Source organism: Giraffa tippelskirchi, chromosome 4 (genome assembly GCF_054371585.1).
Source record: "Giraffa tippelskirchi isolate mGirTip1 chromosome 4, T2T-mGirTip1v1.2.pri, whole genome shotgun sequence".
Classification (NCBI taxonomy): domain Eukaryota; kingdom Metazoa; phylum Chordata; class Mammalia; order Artiodactyla; family Giraffidae; genus Giraffa; species Giraffa tippelskirchi.
The window spans coordinates 100,937,481-100,955,106 of NC_137278.1; the positions used below are offsets into that span (position 1 = coordinate 100,937,481).

At 42.3% G+C, this 17,626-nt stretch overlaps 1 protein-coding gene across 4 annotated transcripts in view; it reads left to right on the top strand.

Moving 5' to 3' along the window:
• Nucleotides 1-17,626, top strand: part of MERTK (MER proto-oncogene, tyrosine kinase) — a 139,217-nt gene that overhangs the window by 69,042 nt on the left and 52,549 nt on the right. For all 4 annotated transcript variants that reach the window (XM_081484885.1, XM_081484882.1, XM_081484884.1 and 1 more), the window contains one exon: nucleotides 12,907-12,993. In XM_081484885.1, coding sequence (XP_081341011.1) covers nucleotides 12,907-12,993 — 87 coding nt within the window. The remainder of the gene's footprint in view (nucleotides 1-12,906; nucleotides 12,994-17,626) is intronic.

Below are 17,626 nucleotides of genomic sequence, written 5' to 3' on the forward strand. Positions count from 1 at the left end.
AATTTCCCCCATACTCAGACTTGTTCTGCCACAGAGTTCCCTATCCTAGTAAAGCGTGTCACCATCTACCCATCCTTCCTTCTGCTCATTGTTTAGATTGACTGCATCAGGAGGTTGCCAGTTGTGCACCCACAATACATCTCAAATCTCTTTTCTGCCTCTCCTGCAGGGCCCTGGTCCAGGTCACTGCCAGCTCTTGCCAGCATCTCTGCAGTAGCATCCTAACTGGTCTCTTTGCTCCCAGCCTTGTCCCCCATCTTGTCCTCCATGGTAGGTCATGTTCCCTGCCTGCTAGAACTCTTCAGTGGCTGCCCGTTATCTTTGACTTTCTCTCCAGAGGCCTTTCTGCTCCTCCTCATAGGAGCTGCGTGTTCTGGTCCCCACTCTACTTGCCAATCCCACCCCCACCCACGCTTTCTGCCCTGCTGATTAAGCACCAGTCACACTGATTGTCTTTTGTTTTCTCAGAAACATCTCCCTTCTCCCTGCCTCAGGACCTTTGCACCGTTTCTTCGGTCTGCCTACAATGTTGTTCCATTTGCCCTTCATCCAGTGACACATGTCAGGTAACACTTCTGCACAGAGGTCTTTTCTGGTCAATCTTTTGGGTCCTCCTCAGTCCTTTATTGACTCCCAGGCATGGTACATATTCTTTTGGACTTCTTCATTGCACTGGTCACAGTCTATCATTACCTTCTCTGTCTTCTTAGAGAATGTATGCTTAGTAAGGACAAGGGCTTTGTCTCTCCCAAGACAGAGCCTGACTCATGGTAATACTCACTGACTGTTTACGGTGACAGTGGGCCAGCCAGTGATTGCCAGCCGGAGGTATTGTCTCTGAATCACTTTTCTTACTCCTGACTCTATGAGGAATGTTATGATTGTCTCTGCCTTCATCTGAGTTTTCTTTGAGTCTCTCTGAGGACTTGATCATCAAGTGACTTACTTGCTCAAAATCAACTTTAAAAAAATACATTCCACCTTCTCTGGATGATTGTTTTGAAGTCCTATAAGGAAGATTTATGGGGCATACAACGAAATATGTAGGTTAAATTGACATATAATTAAATGCATAGAACTTAAGCACACACTCAATGAGTCATGATAAATGTAGACAGTCATCTAATCATCACTTCCGTCAATATATAGAACATTGCTATCACCGCAGGAAGTACCCCCTTTTCCCTTTGGGTCAACCTACACCTCCCGTAGGTGGCCTTGTACTGATGTCTAGTTTCATATATAAATTTTGCCTGTTATTGAAATTTACATAAATGAAATCATAAGGTATGTATTCTTTTGTGTTGGGCCTCTGCATCTATTGAGGTCATATCGTTTTTTGCCTTTATTCTCTTCATGTGGCAAATTACATTGATTGGATTTTCGAATTTTAAACCAGTGTTGCATTCCTGGGCTAAACTCTGCTTGGTCCTGATGTATTGTGATAGATTCCATCGGCTGATAGATATTAAGTTAAATATTTTTGCATTTAAGCTTTTTCTGGGGTAACACCAACTGCTTGTACTGCGAGCCGGTTCTGATCCTAATTACTGTGAGTTAGCGAAGACCCCATGATGAGGACAGCATCTGCCACAAGACTGCCCTCACCTCAGGTGCCATCCATGAGTCTCAAGGGAGTCCCCAAACCACCTGTACTTCTTACTTCAGTTCAGTTCAGTTCAGTTCAGTCGCTCAGTCGTGTCCGACTCTTTGCGACCCCATGAATCGCAGCACGCCAGGCCTCCCTGTCCATCACCGACTCCCGGAGTTTACCCAAACCCATATCCATCGAGTCAGTGATGCCATCCAACCATCTCATCCTCTGTCGTCCCCTTCTCCTCCTGTCCCCAATCCTTCCCAGCATTAGGGTCTTTTCCAATGAGTCAACCCTTCGCATGAGGTGGCCAAAGTATTGGAGTTTCAGCTTCAGCTTCAGTCCTTCCAATGAACACCCAGGACTGATTTCCTTTAGGATGGACTGGTTGGATCTCCTTGCAGTCCAAGGGACTCTCAAGAGTCTTCTCCAACACCACAGTTCAAAAGCATCAATTCTTCGGCGCTCAGCTTTCTTCACCATCCAACTCTCACATCCATACATGACCACTGGAAAAACCATAGCCTTGACTAGACAGACCTTTGTTGGCAAAGTAATGTCTCTGCTTTTAAATATGCTATCTAGGTTGGTCATAACCTTCCTTCCAAGGAGTACGCGTCTTTTAATTTCATGGCTGCAATCACCATCTGCAGTGATTTTGGAGCCCAAAAATATAAAGTCTGACACTGTTTCCACTGTTTCCCCATCTATTTCCCATGAAGTGATGGGACCAGATGCCATGATCTTAGTTTTCTGAATGTTGAGCTTTAAGCCAACTTTTTCACTCTCCTCTTTCACCTTCATCAAGAGGCTCTTTAGTTCTTCTTCACTTTCTGCCATAAGGGTGGTATCATCTGCATATCTGAGGTTATTGATATTTCTCCCGGCAATCTTGATTCCAGCTTGTGTTTCTTCCAGCCCAGCGTTTCTCATGATGTACTCTGCATATAAGTTAAATAAGCAGGGTGACAATACACAGCCTTGACATACTCCTTTTCCTATTTGGAACCAGTCTGTTGTTCCATGTCCAGTTCTAACTGTTGCTTTCTGACCTGCATACAGGTTTCTCAAGAGACAGGTCAGATGGTCTGGTATTCCCATCTCTTTCAGAATTTTCCACAGTTTCTTGTGATCCACACAGTCAAAGGCTTTGGCATAGTCAATAAAGCAGAAATAGATGTTTTTCTGGAACTCTCTTGCTTTTTCGATGATCCAGCTTCCTTACTGGCTGTCAATTCGGAGGTTCCTATGGCCCCCTTGGGTTTCCCAAATGGCTCAGTGGTAAAGAATCCATATCCAATGCAGGAGACGTGGGTTTAATCCCTGGATTGGGAAGATCCCCTGGAGAAGGAAATGGCAACCCACTCCAGTACTCTTGCCTGGAGAATCCCATGGACAGAGGAGCCTGGTGGGCTACAGTCCAGGGGGTCGCAAAGAGACCCTCTGGTGTCCCTTCAGACTTAGTGACTAAACAACAGCCATCATGGCCTCTTTGGGTTCAGAGAGTTTCTAGAAGAGCTCATAGAACTCAGAAGAGTGCCCTACTTACATTATAGTTTATCTCACCAAGGATACGCACAGGATGAAGGCTGGGAGGGTCCCAAATGCAGAGCTTTTCTGCCCTGAAGAGTGTCACCTGGTGCATCAGTGTGTTCACAGAACAAGAAACTACTGAGCTTTGGTGTTCAGAATTTTTTTTATTGGGGCTTCATTATGTGGCATAACTGATTAAAGCATTAACCATGATGGAATACCGTCTCCAGACCTCCCTCTCTTTCCTAGAGCTCAGGAACTTGAGCTAATATCACGTGGATCAAAGCCCCAACCCTCCCAATCACATGATTTAGTCATTCTGGTGACCAGTCCCCATCTTCAAGTCATCTATGGATCCATGAGTTATCTCATTAGCATAACAAAGCCACTCTGGTTACTCAGTAAATTACCAGGGACAAAAGCTAGTCCAAGTCTTTATCACACAACAGTGTTCGTGAAGGAAATTGGTTTATAATTTTGTTTTTGTGATGTCGGTTTTGGCATCTGTGTAGTGCTGACCTCATAAAACAGTTGGAAAGTGTTCCCAACTCCTCTCTTTGTTGAAAGAGCTTGGTAGCATTGGTGTTATTTTGAAAAGATGTGTGTGAAGTTAAGTGGAGGTTGTAACCTCATGTGTTTTGAATATTTTTTTTACCTTGCTTTTTTTTAAAAAAAACTTTTTTATTTTACATTGGAGTTAGCCAATTAACAGTGTTGTGATAGTTTCAGGTGGACAGCAAAGGAACTCAGCCAAACATATACAGGTATCCATTCTCCCCCAAACTCCCATGCCATTCATGCTGCTACACAGCACTGAACAGAGTTCCCTGTGCTACACAGTAGGATCTTGGTTATCCATTTTAAATATCTCGAATGCTTTATTTCTGATAATGCAGTTTACATTACCTTTTTGGTGAAGGTTAATGTATTGGTTCATGTTGAGTCTAAGGTTAACTGAAATCCTCAAGCATTTTTCTCATAAATTGCTGCAAAATCAAGACTCTCCTGCTTTTTGTATATTTAATTATTTTGAAATTTCAGCCTACCATGTGACCTTTATCCCTATGAAAATTTGTGTCATCATCCCAATCTACTAAGGCCATTTTGAACCTTGATTCTCTTGTTGGATTAGCAAATTCTCTCCCTGTTTCCTGTCTAGATTCTAATCTAACCAAGGACAAAGCACAGTGACCATCAGGCGACCTCTGAGTTGATATCAAGTCATGAAATCAGCTCTTTTGTTGACTTTTCAACCGGCAGTAAATCTGCCTAATTTTATTTTTTCCACCATTTATTTCTCCATCTTGTCTTCTAAGATATTCCTTGATACATTGGACTAGTAACTGTCCTGGAAAGACTGAAAATCAGTTTGCAATTCATTTTGAAATCAGACTTGACTTCCTGTTGGTGAGCTGAACTCCATGCCTGTCCTCCTAGGACAGGTGTCCTAGACACCAATTTGATAACCTTCTCTGAAGTTCTACTGTGGATTCTGTCTCTCACTGATTTTGTACTTGTCAAAATCAGTATCATTTTCTTTATGAAAACAAGGACAAAATCTGTCCATCTCTGTTCATCTAGAATTTATTTTGTTTTATATTTTGGCCACTGCTCAGCATGTGGGATCTAGTTCCCTGACCAAGGATTGAACTCACATCCCCTGCATTGGAAGTAAGGAGTCGCAGTCACTGGGCTACCAGGGAAGTCCCCATCTCTGTTCATCTAGAACTTTTCCTCTTCAGTTTTCTTAGCAAGTAGAAGAATCTGCAAAATTTAATACCGAAGGCTATATATATTGATATAAATTGTCTCAACTTGGTGACCTTATTTATTTCTAAATGATCAGATATACCATTACAACTGACACCTATTTTGGGCTTTAGATTCTTTACAATCTTTATTTTACTTTCTTTAATTTGAAGATTTTTTTCCCTTTGGTTAAGAAGATAGAAGTAAAATAGAAATCGAGCATTCTATAGGCTATGCTTTTTAACATAAACTTTAATGGGATATTGTTACATGAAGCTACACATGTGATAAACTTACACAAAGCAACACACACACACACACACACACACACACAAACAAATGAGTCCACATGTAACTGGAAAAATCTGAATAAGCTCTGTGGAAGGTACCAGTGTCAGTTTTCTGGTTTTGACAGTATAGTTATTTGAGACATCAACATTGGTGAGGTAGGGTGAAGAATATGTGGAACTCCCTGTCTGTTTCTGTAAATATACAATTAACATTTCAGAATAAAAAATGTTTTAAACTGTTAAAATTTTGTAGCACTGTGAAAGAACTACATTCAAACTTATTCTTCTTTACATCTATTCTTAACTTAGAGGACAATTTAGTGTGATACCTGAGCCCCTCCCAGTAAGTAGGTGGTATTTAGGGAACTAGGCTGAGGCTGTTTTGACTTGAGATGGCTTTGCGGGGCTGTGTACCCACTCAGAGCCTGCCTGGAGCAGGCACATTTAGGAACAGGAAGATCATACACTTTTCCCTCATGATACCAGTTGTTTTTTCTTCTGTGACATAAGTGCTGTCTTTAAGAAACGTGAGCAAAGAAGTACTTTGTCTAAAGGGCATGATTCTGAGTCAACAAAACCAGTCTCAAAGGTTACATGCTGTGTAATTCCATTTAGGTAACATTCTCAAAATGAAAGGGTTATAGTGATGATGTACACATCAGCTCCTGCCAGGGGTTAGATTGACAGAAGGATGTTCGTAAAAGGGGTGGCATGGGGGAGCTTTTTTTGTTTTGGTTTTACCACTAGGGCATGTGGGATCTTAGTTCCTCACCCAGGGATCAAACCTGCACCGCCTGCAGTCAATGCTCGGAGTCCTAACAGCTGGACCCCCAGGGAAGGCCCTGGGAGCTTCTTTTTGGTGATGAAACAGTTGATTTGTATACATATTTGTACCTGTAATAAAATTTCATAGAAATTTCATTAAAATTCCCCTTCCCCCAAATAAAGGAAAACCAAAAACTAGTGAAATCTGAATAAGGCCTGCCTGTATTTTAGTTAGTAGTATTGAGCTTCCTGGGTGGTTCAATTGCAGGAGACACAAGAGATGCAGGTTCGATCCCTGGGTTGGGAAGATCAACTGGAGTAGGAAATGGCAATCCACTCCAGTATTCTTGCCTGGAAAATCCCATAGACAGAGGAGCCTGGTGGGCTACAGTCCAGAGGGTCACAAAGAATTGGACATGATTGAACAACTGAGCACGTGAACATTGTTCCAAAGTCACTTGCTCATGTTACTATGATTATGTAAGATGTTACCATTAGGGGAACCTGGGTGAAGGGTGCTAGGAACTCTGTGCTAGTTCTGTAATTTCTTGTGAATCGAAAACTATTTTAAAACAAAGTTACTTTTTCCCCCCAAGGAAGTACTTTGTCATCAACAAAATCGAGTCCCAAAATAATGAGCAGAACTATAGAAAGCTTTTGCTCTATGGTGTTCAGCGACAGGATGTGTTATAGGTTAAGTGGTTAAGATCCCATCAACTAATGTCAGTTCACCACTTTGTGTCCCTAGGCAAGTTACTTGCCTTCTTTATATAAAATAGGGATAATAACGGTGTCTACCTCACAGAACATTTATGAAGATTCAGTGAAATAATGTATGTAAGGATTTTGGTACAGAAGCAACCTACAGGAATGACTCAAATGTTACCTGAAAAAAATTTTTATATGAAACAGTTACTAACTCACTGTCCATTTTGAGCTACCTTCCTACCAAGATCAGGGACTTAGGCTGATCTTTCTGGTTTTTACTTTTTTTAAAAAAATGTTTTTATTTACTTCTTTATTTTTGGCTGTGCTGGGTCTTCATTGCTGCTCGGGCTTTTCTCTAGTTGCAGCAAGTGGGGGCTACTCTTAGTTGCAGGACCTGGGCTTCTCATTGTGGTGGCTTCTCTTGTTGCAGAGCACAGGCTCTAGAGCACAGGCTAAGTCATTGTGGAACACCGGCTTAGCTCTTCCCCAGCATGTGGGATCTTCCCAGACCAGGGAGCGAACCCATGTCTCCTGCATTGGCAGGTGGATTCTTTACCACTGAGCCACCAGGAACATCCTGGTTTTTACTTTTAAAAAATACTTGTTTTATGTTAAAATCCACATTTAGAAAGCAGCTAAGCTAGTTTTGCTTTTAGTTAATTGGCTATAGTGCTTTTTTTTTTAAATTATTACTATTTTTTGGCCGTACAGCAAGGCATGCAAGATTCTTAGTTCCTGGACCAAGGATTGAACTGGCGCTCCTTGCAGTGGAAGCGTGGAGTCTTAATCACTGGACTACCAAGGAAGTCCCTGTAGTTCTTAATATTCATTGTAATGACAACAGTAACAATAATAACTAGAATTTGTGTATCAGTTTGTAATTCTCACAGTGCTTTCAGTAAAGAACCTCATAGCAGTCAATGATACAGTTAAATATTTTCTAATTACCATTTTACAGATCAGGAAGAAATTTGGAGCAAGTAAGGGACCTGCTTGCCTAAGGTCTACCCTTTGTGTGGCAGCTGGAACAAGCCTCATAAAACATAGACTAATCTTCTGCTCAAAGCCCAAGGTTTCCCATCTCTCTTGGAGGACAAAGGCCTGACCCATATATTCCCTGACTTTAAACCTTCCTTCACCCTCCAGAATAAACTTGGCCTGTTCCCTCACCCCAAGTCTTTCCTCAGAGGATGCTTCTCAAGGAGTCATCTCTGACCCGCACGTTTAAAATCACTACCGCTTCTCCACACATCCTGACCCCCTAATCCTCTTCTATTTTTCCCGAGTACTAATCACCTTCTGATACAGCATGCAGCTTATCAAACGGAGCAGGTCTTTGCCTCCCCTTGCCTGCCCACCCCCCTCAATATCTTCTGCTTGCCTTTTGTGTCTGGAAAACTTTAGTCAAAGAATAAGTTTAATCAGAGAAGTGAGAAATGTGGAAACAAAGGAAAGCAATCAAAGGAGACTAGATAATAGTAATGTAGTCATTAAGCATAGTCAAGGACCTTTAGCTCTTTCTCAAGGGCTATAGATAAGATTCTGAGCCACATTGTATGAGCTGTCTTATAGATACCTACCTGGAGAAGTTAACTACATGATGAGCAGACTGTACCCAGGACATGAGCTGTCACAATTCTGACAATTGGCCACAAAAAGATGGGAACAAATGAACCCTAGAACTAAAGATTAACTGTACCTAAAACAACCAAGATGATGCTGGTCAGATCACTGATGACCAATTTGAAGATAACTTAGAAATGACTGTGCTGTTCCTGCATGTAGACCGCCCCCCACAATCTGTCTTTAAAAGCTCTCACCCACTGCTTGCCGGGGTGGGAAGTTGGCCTTTGGACGGATGTCTGCCACCCTCCCCCACTCAGTTGCTGGCACCTGAAATAAAGCAAACTTTCCTTTCCACCAGTCTGGCTGGTTTATTGGCTTTTGAGGGTCAAGCAGCTGGACCCACAAACTCCTTTTGGTAACATTTATTAAGGCTATTATTTCTCACCCTCTTTTGCCCATGAGAATGTGAGCTTTATAAGGGCAGGTATCTTTGCTTTATTCATGGATAGATCCCAGGTGCCTGGGAAAAGATCTGCACATAGCACGTATGCAGTAAATGTTGAGTGAATGAATTCAGGGCAGAAAGTGAGTTCTAAGTTCATAAATGTAAGCATTCATTTATGCAGCATATTATTGTATTTCTGTCCTCTCTGGGTAGAAAGATGAACACTAGGGGAAAAAAATAAAAGGACTGGATTGCTTAACCCAGAACTCAAAGAAACACCCTAACTGTGCTCTTAGGAACTGCCTCCTCAGCAATTCTGATTGACCTTCCCTTGAGGGAGCATCCTGTGGCTGAATGTTCCCTAAAATATCTTTCAGACCTTGTGTCAGGGGCTGTCTTTTTTTAAACCAGCAGAGTACCAAGCAAGAGGGGCGCAAACCATCATAGTGAACTTGGGTGGGATGTCATGGAGTCAGGGGGTGCCCACGAGAAGAGGACCTGGCAACAGGAAATGTGGAGGTGCTGCTGTTGGGGATGTTTGGGAGATTGGATGGTAGGGTGGAGATGTGGTAGGTGGGTACTTTTCTCCCTGGAAAGCCACAAGGGTTGGGCTCTAAAACTTCAAGACCTATTCTAGTCTAGTAGTTGAGGGAGGGAGAATGGAGAAGTGATGGGGTAGCTCTCTTTCTTAGTCCATCTTGGTTGCTGCAGTCAACCCAGGTTTATAAATGAGTCTCCAAGTGGGAAGCTAACGTCTTTAAGCCAAAAAAAAAAAAAAATGTATCACTGAATACATTAAGCCAGGAAGCCTATATTTGGCCTAAAGTTTTCACCCATTCAATTCTAGAGAAAGTTAATCTGGGTTGGAATCAGTCTCCATTTCTCTTTGGTAACCTCCGTTTGGCCTGTGGACATTCACCACCTCAACCCACCTGATGGTTTGGCTTCTTGTGGGCAGTTCTGAGTTGGAGTGGGTGCCTTGTGCCGGGGAATTCGCTCCTGATTGTTTTCTTGACTTTGTGTGTCCTCTGAAGAGAAGCACAAAGAGGAAAAATGTCTTCCCCCTTAACCTAAAATCTTGTTCCATGAGGAGTGGTTTCACTCTCGACATCGATCAACCTTGCAGGACCGAAAAACCATGGGCCTAACTCATCTTACTTTGGGATCTGTAAGGAGATGATGGATCTCAAGGAAATATGTTCATCCTCTTGTTTCCTTGCAGGGCCAGGTTTGCCCTCACCACCAGTTGTCAGTGTGATTCATAGTTTGTATTCAAGGGTTTCCCAAGAGTTTGGACAAGGGTGATTGAAGTTTTAGCCTGCAGAAGACTGCTCAAATATGTACAAAATGTAAGTTGCCTAGCAGCTCCCTGGGTCTTATGATTGAGCCAAAGCTGATTTTTCTAAACATAAGCCAAGTTTTGCCAGTTCACGTTGCCTGGTGAAACAGGCATCTCATTTGGGAACTGACTACCTGGAAAGTTAAAGGTGATACTCCAGCAGGAAAAGCCAAAGGTCACAGGCCTGCCTGTGAAAAAGTGGTGGGCAACAGGGGCCCCAGGTGGTGGCTTAGAGCAGTAGTCCCCAACCTTTTTGGCACCAGGGGCCAGTTTCATGGAAGACAATTTTTCCATGGACCGGAGGTGGTGGGTAGAGGGGATGGTTTTGGGATGATTCAAGTGCTTTACATTTATTGTGCACCTTATTTCTATTATTCTTATATCATAATAATATATTATTGTATTATATATAATTATATATTATATTATTATGTATTTGGCTGTGCTAAGTCTTAGTTAGTGGCACATGGGCTCTAGTTCCGACCAGGGATCAAACCTGGGCCCCCTGCACTGGGAGCTCAGAGTCTTAGCCCCTGGACCACCAGGGAAGTCCCTAAGCATGCTTTTTTATCTCACTGAAATATCCTTTCAGTAAATGTAAGCCTGAAACTAGCATGTAGCTGATTATTCTGTCACCCCTGAAAATTCCTGAGACATCATTATCAACTAAAGTCCATAGTTTATTCAGATTTTCTTAGTCTTTACCTAATGTCTCCTTTGGCTTCTCTTGGTTGTGACAATGTCTCAAACTTCCCTTGTTTTTAATGACATGGATGGTTTTGAGGAGTACCAGTCAGATCTTTTTTTGTAGTGTGTCCCACAGTTTGGATCTGTCTGATGTTTACCTCCTTTTTCTCATAATTAGATTTGGGTTCTATGTTTTGGTGGGGGAGGACCCCAGAGGGGAAGTGCCATTTTCATCACATCATATCAAGGGTACACTCTGTCAGCATGGCTTACCATTATTGGCCTTGACCTTGACTCTCGACCTGAGCTAGTGTTTGTCAGTTTCTCATTTGAAAGTTTTTCTTTGATTCCCCTTTCCTTATCGATCTCTTTGGAAGGAAGTCATTATGTGCAGGAGTAAAGACTAATGCTCCTCTTTAGGAGCGGAGCATCAGTATAAAAATCACTTGGAATTCTTCTGCATGGGGGTTTGTCTCTTCTCCCATTTATTTAATCATTTGTGTATATTGGTAAAGGGGCTTCCTAGGTGGCTTAGCAGTAAAGAATCCACTTGCCAATGTAGGAGATGCAGGAGATGCAGATTCCATCCCGGGGTCAGGAAGATCCCCTGGAGGAGGGCATGGCCACCCGTTCCAGTATTCTTGCCTGGGAAATCCCATGGACAGAGGAGCCTGGTGGGATACCAGGGTCCATGGGGTCAAAAAAGAGCTGGACACGACTGAGCAGCTAAACAACAACAGCAACAACAAATATCGTTATAGACTCATGGATAATTATCTTATCCTTTGGGTTACAATCTAATGCTGCTTTATTTTCTTGCTCAACTTGTTTCCGCTTTGGCGATTGGGAGTTTTTTTAGCTGGCTCATGTGTCTCTTTGCCACCGCCCCCACCCATCCCTTTGTGCGTGTGTGGGTGTGTGGGTGTCGTATGTTGTATATTTTGCTCCAGGCTCATCTTACATGTTTACTGCTCCAAACTGAAAATCAGCATTTCTCCGAGGAACTCTGGCTCCTTTCACTGGCGAATAGTATTATAAGAAACCAAGGGGAGACTTCCCTGGTGGTCCAGTGGCTAAGACTCCATGCTCCCAGTACAGGAGGCCTGGGTTTGATCCCACATGCTATAACTAAGACCTAGTGCAACCAAATAAATAAAAATATTTTAAAAAGAAAGAAAGAAACCAAGATCTTGGGACTTCCCTGGAAGTCCAGTGGTTAAGACTCTGTGCTTCCAATGCAGGAGACAAGGGTTCAATACCCACATGCCACACAGCACAGTCAAAAGAGTTAAAATAGTAGTAAAAATAAAGAAACCAAAATCTGGATTGCTTCTCTTCCTTTCTCCTTAAAATTAATGAATCAACTGAATATTTTTCATTTCTAAGATGTCTTCAAATCTCTGAAATGGTAGAATTTTTCTTCATTCAGCACCAGTGTCTTCAAGTAATAGTGATGCCTTGTATTTGCATAACTCCTTATGAATACATGGATTTTTACTATTAAAAAAGGATCACTGCCACAGAAATTTCATTCATCAGAAGTTTTAAAAACTGTGACTTTTGTCCTGCTGTTTCTGGAGTCCTGACATGTCCACAATGTGTAGCATAGGATATATGGGGATGCTAAGCAGGGGGTTGTCTGGGTGAGCCCCATAAACCACTTTTCTTAATATTGGGGCCAGTAATTCCTATTGTGGGCTTCCCAGGTGGCACACTGGTAAAGAATCTGCCTGCCAGTGCAGGAGATGCAAGAGATGTGGGTTCGATCCCTGGGTAGGGAAGATTCCCTTAAGGAGGAAATGGCAACCCACTCCAGTATTCTTGCCTGGAAAATCCCATGGACGGAGAAACCTGACGGGCTACAGCCCACAGAGTCACAGAGTTGGACAGAACTGAGGGCTTGAGCACACACACAATTCCTATAGCTCCTTGCTGAAATTTTTAAACTAAATGATACTGCTTTGTTACCTCATGTCTCACCACTGGGAAAAAATAAAGAATTTTAATCAATTACAGATGGCTTTTAAGCCCCTTGTTGCCTTGTTCCTGGTACCTAGGGTTTAATCCTAGGTTTGTTTTTCAAACACCAACACACATTTTTAATTAACTTTGCGTTTATGGCTTGAAGCACTGAACCACAAAGTAAAAGGATACTCAGACTCCCCTAGGATTCTGATAAACAGCAGCCTGTCTCTCCACCCCTGGTCTCATGGGTCTCCTTCTCCTCTAGGTCTGACCAAGACCACAATCTTCAGTTGTGAGGCCCACAATCAAAAAGGGCTGACTGTGTCCAAAAGCGTGCAGATCAACATCAAAGGTAAGGGTGGAGTCCCCCCTGCATGTTGCAGGGGAAGTACGTTGTGAGCTGTGCAGCCAGCTGCCTGGAATTGAGCCCTGCCTTCCCTTTGTGACCTTGAACAAGTCACTCAACACCTTCAGTGTGCCCCTCTGTAAAATGGGGATAATTACAGAACCTATCTCTTCTTGAGGGTTCAGTGAGATAATGCAAACAGAAATACTTACAACAGGGCCTGACACTTGTCTTTGATCAACAGTAACTAGTTTAGTTTTCTGCTCAGTCAGAGAAGAAAATAGACTGAAATGTTGACCCAGATCATCTTAGCCCCTCTTTTTACTTTTTACTCTTCCACACTGAACTAGCCCCCGTTACCCATTGAAGAGTCCTCAGGGTAGGGGGGTTTGGACCATTGATCTAGGGATGGGCTGTGTCCTTCCCTGGGCAGCTGGAGCTGAAGCCAGTCCTCCCAGCAGCTGCTCTGAGGAGGGAGGAGATCAGAGTCACGCCTCTCCTGGGGGCCCAAGGCTCTGGTCCCTCTTTCTCCTAATCTCTGTCCCACCCCTTGCTTCCCCTAAGCTGGGATGTAACAAAATGAAAGACAGGTGTTTGAAGGCATCCCCAGGCTAGTAGAGACATTCCAATCCAACATCTGTCTCTTCCTCCCCCTTCAGTGGGATCAAAGATATTTAAACCTGAAACTTTGGAAAAATTGGTACAGATGAACCTATGTGCAAAGCAGAAATAGAGACACAGATGTAGAGAGCAAACTGAAGCTGGGGTGGGAGGGATTGAGACTGATATATATATACTATTGATACTGTGTATAAAATAGATCATTAATGAGAGCTCAATATATAGCCCAGGGAATGCTACTCAGTGCTCTGTGGTGACCTAAATGGGAAGGAAATTTAAAAAAAAAAAAAAGAGGGATATATGTATATATATAGTTTATTCACTTTCCTATACAACAGAAACTAACACAACATTCTAAAGCAATAAGAATGAATAAGAATGAAGAATTATGTAAAGTTTTTACTCCAATAAAAACTTTTAATAAATAAAATAAAAATCTGAAACTTGAAAGAAAAACCTTTTGTTACCTTTTCAAATCATCTCCTTAACCTTTCTCATAGAAATTCAAGGAAATGATATATTTTAGTATTTGTTCTTAATTTATATATTTAATTAATTAATGAATTTGTATTGAAGTATAGTTGATTTACAATATTGTGTTAATTACTGATGTACAGCAAAGTGATTCAGTGTTTACATATATATATACATTTTAAAATATTCTTCTCCATTATGGTTTATCACAGGGTATTGAATATACCTTGTTGTTTATCCATCCTATATATAAAAATTTACATCTACTAACCCCAGCCTACCATTCCATCCCTCCCTTAACCCCCTCCACCTTGGGGGTTATTTGTTCTATTCTTTACATTATTTGTTCTTAATTTAAATATTGAGAAGGAAATATTGAATTCGTACTCCTTTTGGTCTTGTCCTTGGGGGAAATGATAGAGGGAAAAAGCAGAGAGTGTTTAATAATGAGTTAAAGGGTGGGTAAGGCATAGCAGAAGACTCAAAATTATAAGACATTGTCGTTTTTAAAGGTCCTGCTATTTGTTGTTGTTCAGTCGCTCAGATGTGTCCGGCTCTTGGCGACCCCACGAACTGCAGCACATCAAGCTTCCTTGCTGATGTTTAGTTTTAGCAAATCAGTAGAAGAAGCTATGAGAGGGCGTTTTCTAAAACTTTGTTGGAATTGAAAAATGAGCAAACTGAAAGTTATTACGAGAGGAACTGTATAACTTCCTTCCTTCATTACGAATCACATTATTACAATTTTCAAAAGAAATGCTGGGAATTTCAGGAATCCACCAGTGGGCGTAAATTTATAAAGACATTTTCATAAAGCATCAATATCTTAAAGTTTAAAAATCCATAAAATGAGAAGCACTTCTTGAATTTTATGCTTCAGACAGAATCTCAACTAGGACTTTAATAAGTCCTATTTCTGAAACTCACGTTTTGGGCTTTCTTAAACATGTATATCAAAGCAACCAAAGCTCTCTGCCAATCTGTCATCAGTTGAGGTGTATGTGGCCAGATTTGGATCTGGAAAAGCAGATAATGTATTTAGGAAAGTGAGTCAAACGAAACGCTGACTTTCTCACTCAACAAGCTGTGTGTCTCCTGGTAAAACTGGAACTCCTGAACGTACCCAGTGGTGCTTAATATGGTCTTTTCTTCCCCTCACCTCCTGTGCATCCTGTCCTCGCCTTCATCACCAGCATATCTCTCCCAGACCTCGTGCTTGTGTTACCTCATTCCATCCTCCTCAAACAGTGCAATCTCTCCCCATGTAATAGAAAAGAGAGCTGAGTTGAGAGGGCATTGAACTGTGCCATGGTGGGCCATGCAGCCGGTTAAGTGGTGATCACACTCTCCAGCCCATGCTGGTCTTCGTGCTGGTCTGCTCACTACTCCCACAACCAGCCACCAGTGTCCCGTTCAGAGATGTGGAGCTCTGGGGTGAGGCAGACCTGAGTTCAAATCCCCATTCTGTTGCTAATGAGCTCTGTGAGTTTTGGCAAGTTTTTAACTTCTTTGGTCCTTAAATTTCCCCTTCCAGCTATGAGGATTATAAGACTACTTCTCTCATAGGGTTCTAATCATGATCAAATGAAGTCCATAAAGATTCCTGACACATAGTAAGCACTCACTCAAAAACATTAGTCATCTTTTTGGATTATAAATGTTGTTATTGTGTGTGTGTTAGTCGCTTAATTGTGTCTGACTCTGCAACCCCGTGGACTGTAGCCCACCAGGCTCCTCTGTCCGTGGGATTCTCCAGGCAAGAGTACTGGAGTGGGTATCCACTCCCTTCTCCAGGGGGCTTTCCTGACCCAGGGATTGAACCTAGGTGTCCTGCATTACAGGCAGATTGTTTACTGTCTGAGCCACCAAGTAAGCCTATAAATGTGGTTATTAACATTAATTAAGAGTTTAGGGACTTCCCTGGTGGTCCAGTGGCTAGGATGTTGCCTCCCAATGCAGGGGGTGCAAGTTTGATCCCCAATTGGGGAGCTAAGATCCCATATACTTCACCATCAAAAAGTCAAAATCTAAAGCAGAAGCAATATTGTAACAAATTCAATAACGACTTTAAAAATCTGATCCACATCAAAATATTACACATATCAAAAAAAGTTTAACGTTTATGAGTGTTCTCTGACAGTCCAGTGGTTAGGACTTCGGGCTTTCACTGCCAAGGGCAAGGGTTCAATTCCTGGTTGGGGAACTAAGAATCCTGCAAGCCATGTGGTGCAGCCAAAAGTAAATAAATAAATGAATGATGAAAGCAGTATTGATTCACAGATTTTAATACATTAAAAAAATAGATTAGTAATAATCTATTACTAGTAAATATTTATCCACATCCCACCTGTGACTGAGGTCATCACACATTCATTACGACCTGCTCTCCCCTCCCCATGAGCAGATGCACTCGGCTCTTTGGCTTGAGCTGACTTTCACCCATTTCCTCAGCCAAGAAAGCTCCCTTCCTCCATCACACAAACACATAGGCACACAGGCACACACATGCCTGTTCCCACGGTACCCTTCTTTTTGTCAGGGCAAGCCACTCCTCTTCGGTTAATGTAGGTCTCCCCAACTCAGCTTTTAGCTGAGGGATGAAGACAGATGTTCAGGTCCAATTCCTGGGTCCAAAAGATTCCCCTGGTGTAGGAAATGGCAACACACTCCAATATTCTTGCCTGGGAAATCCTATGGACAGAGGAGCCTGGCTGACTACAGTCCATGGGGTTGAAAAGCAGTCAGACATGACTGAGCGATTGAGCACACACACAAAGGGAGATAGAAAGGGAAAAAATGGAAGTAGTGACAGATTTCCTCTTCTTGTGCTCCAAAATCACTGTGAATGGTGACTGTAGCCATGAAATTAAAAGATGCTTGCTCCTTGGAAGGAAAGCTATGACAAACCTAGACAGAGTATTAAAAAGCAAAGACATCACTTTGCAGACAAAGATCCATCTATTCAAAGCTATGGTTTTTCCAGTAGTCATTTATGAAAGTAAGAGTTGGACTATAAAAAAAATCTGAGTGCCGAAGAATTGATGCTTTCAAACTGTGGTGCTGGAGAAGACTCTTGAAAGTCCCTTGGACTGCAAGGAGATCAAACCAGTCAATCCTAAAGGAATTCGACCCTGAATAGTCATTGGAAGGACTGATGCTGAAGCTGAAACTCCAATACTTTGGCCACCTGATGCAAAGAGCCGACTCATTGGAAAAAACCATGATGCTGGGAAAGATTGAAGGCATAAAGAGAAGAGAGTGACAGAGGATGACATGGTAAGAAAGCATCACCAACTCAATAGACATGAATTTGAGCAAACTCCAGGAGATAGTGAAAAACAGGGGAGCCTCGCATGCTGCAGTCCATGGGGTTGCAAAGAGTCGGACATGACTTAGCTACTGAACAACAACAGTAAAAACATAAGTCAGATAGGGAGGGCCATGTCTCTTTGCCCTCATTTAGAGTACCAGCAACACCCCTGCACAGAGGAAATGGATATCTCCCCATCCTTGTCCAGCTAAAAGTTCTCATGTCATCAGTGGG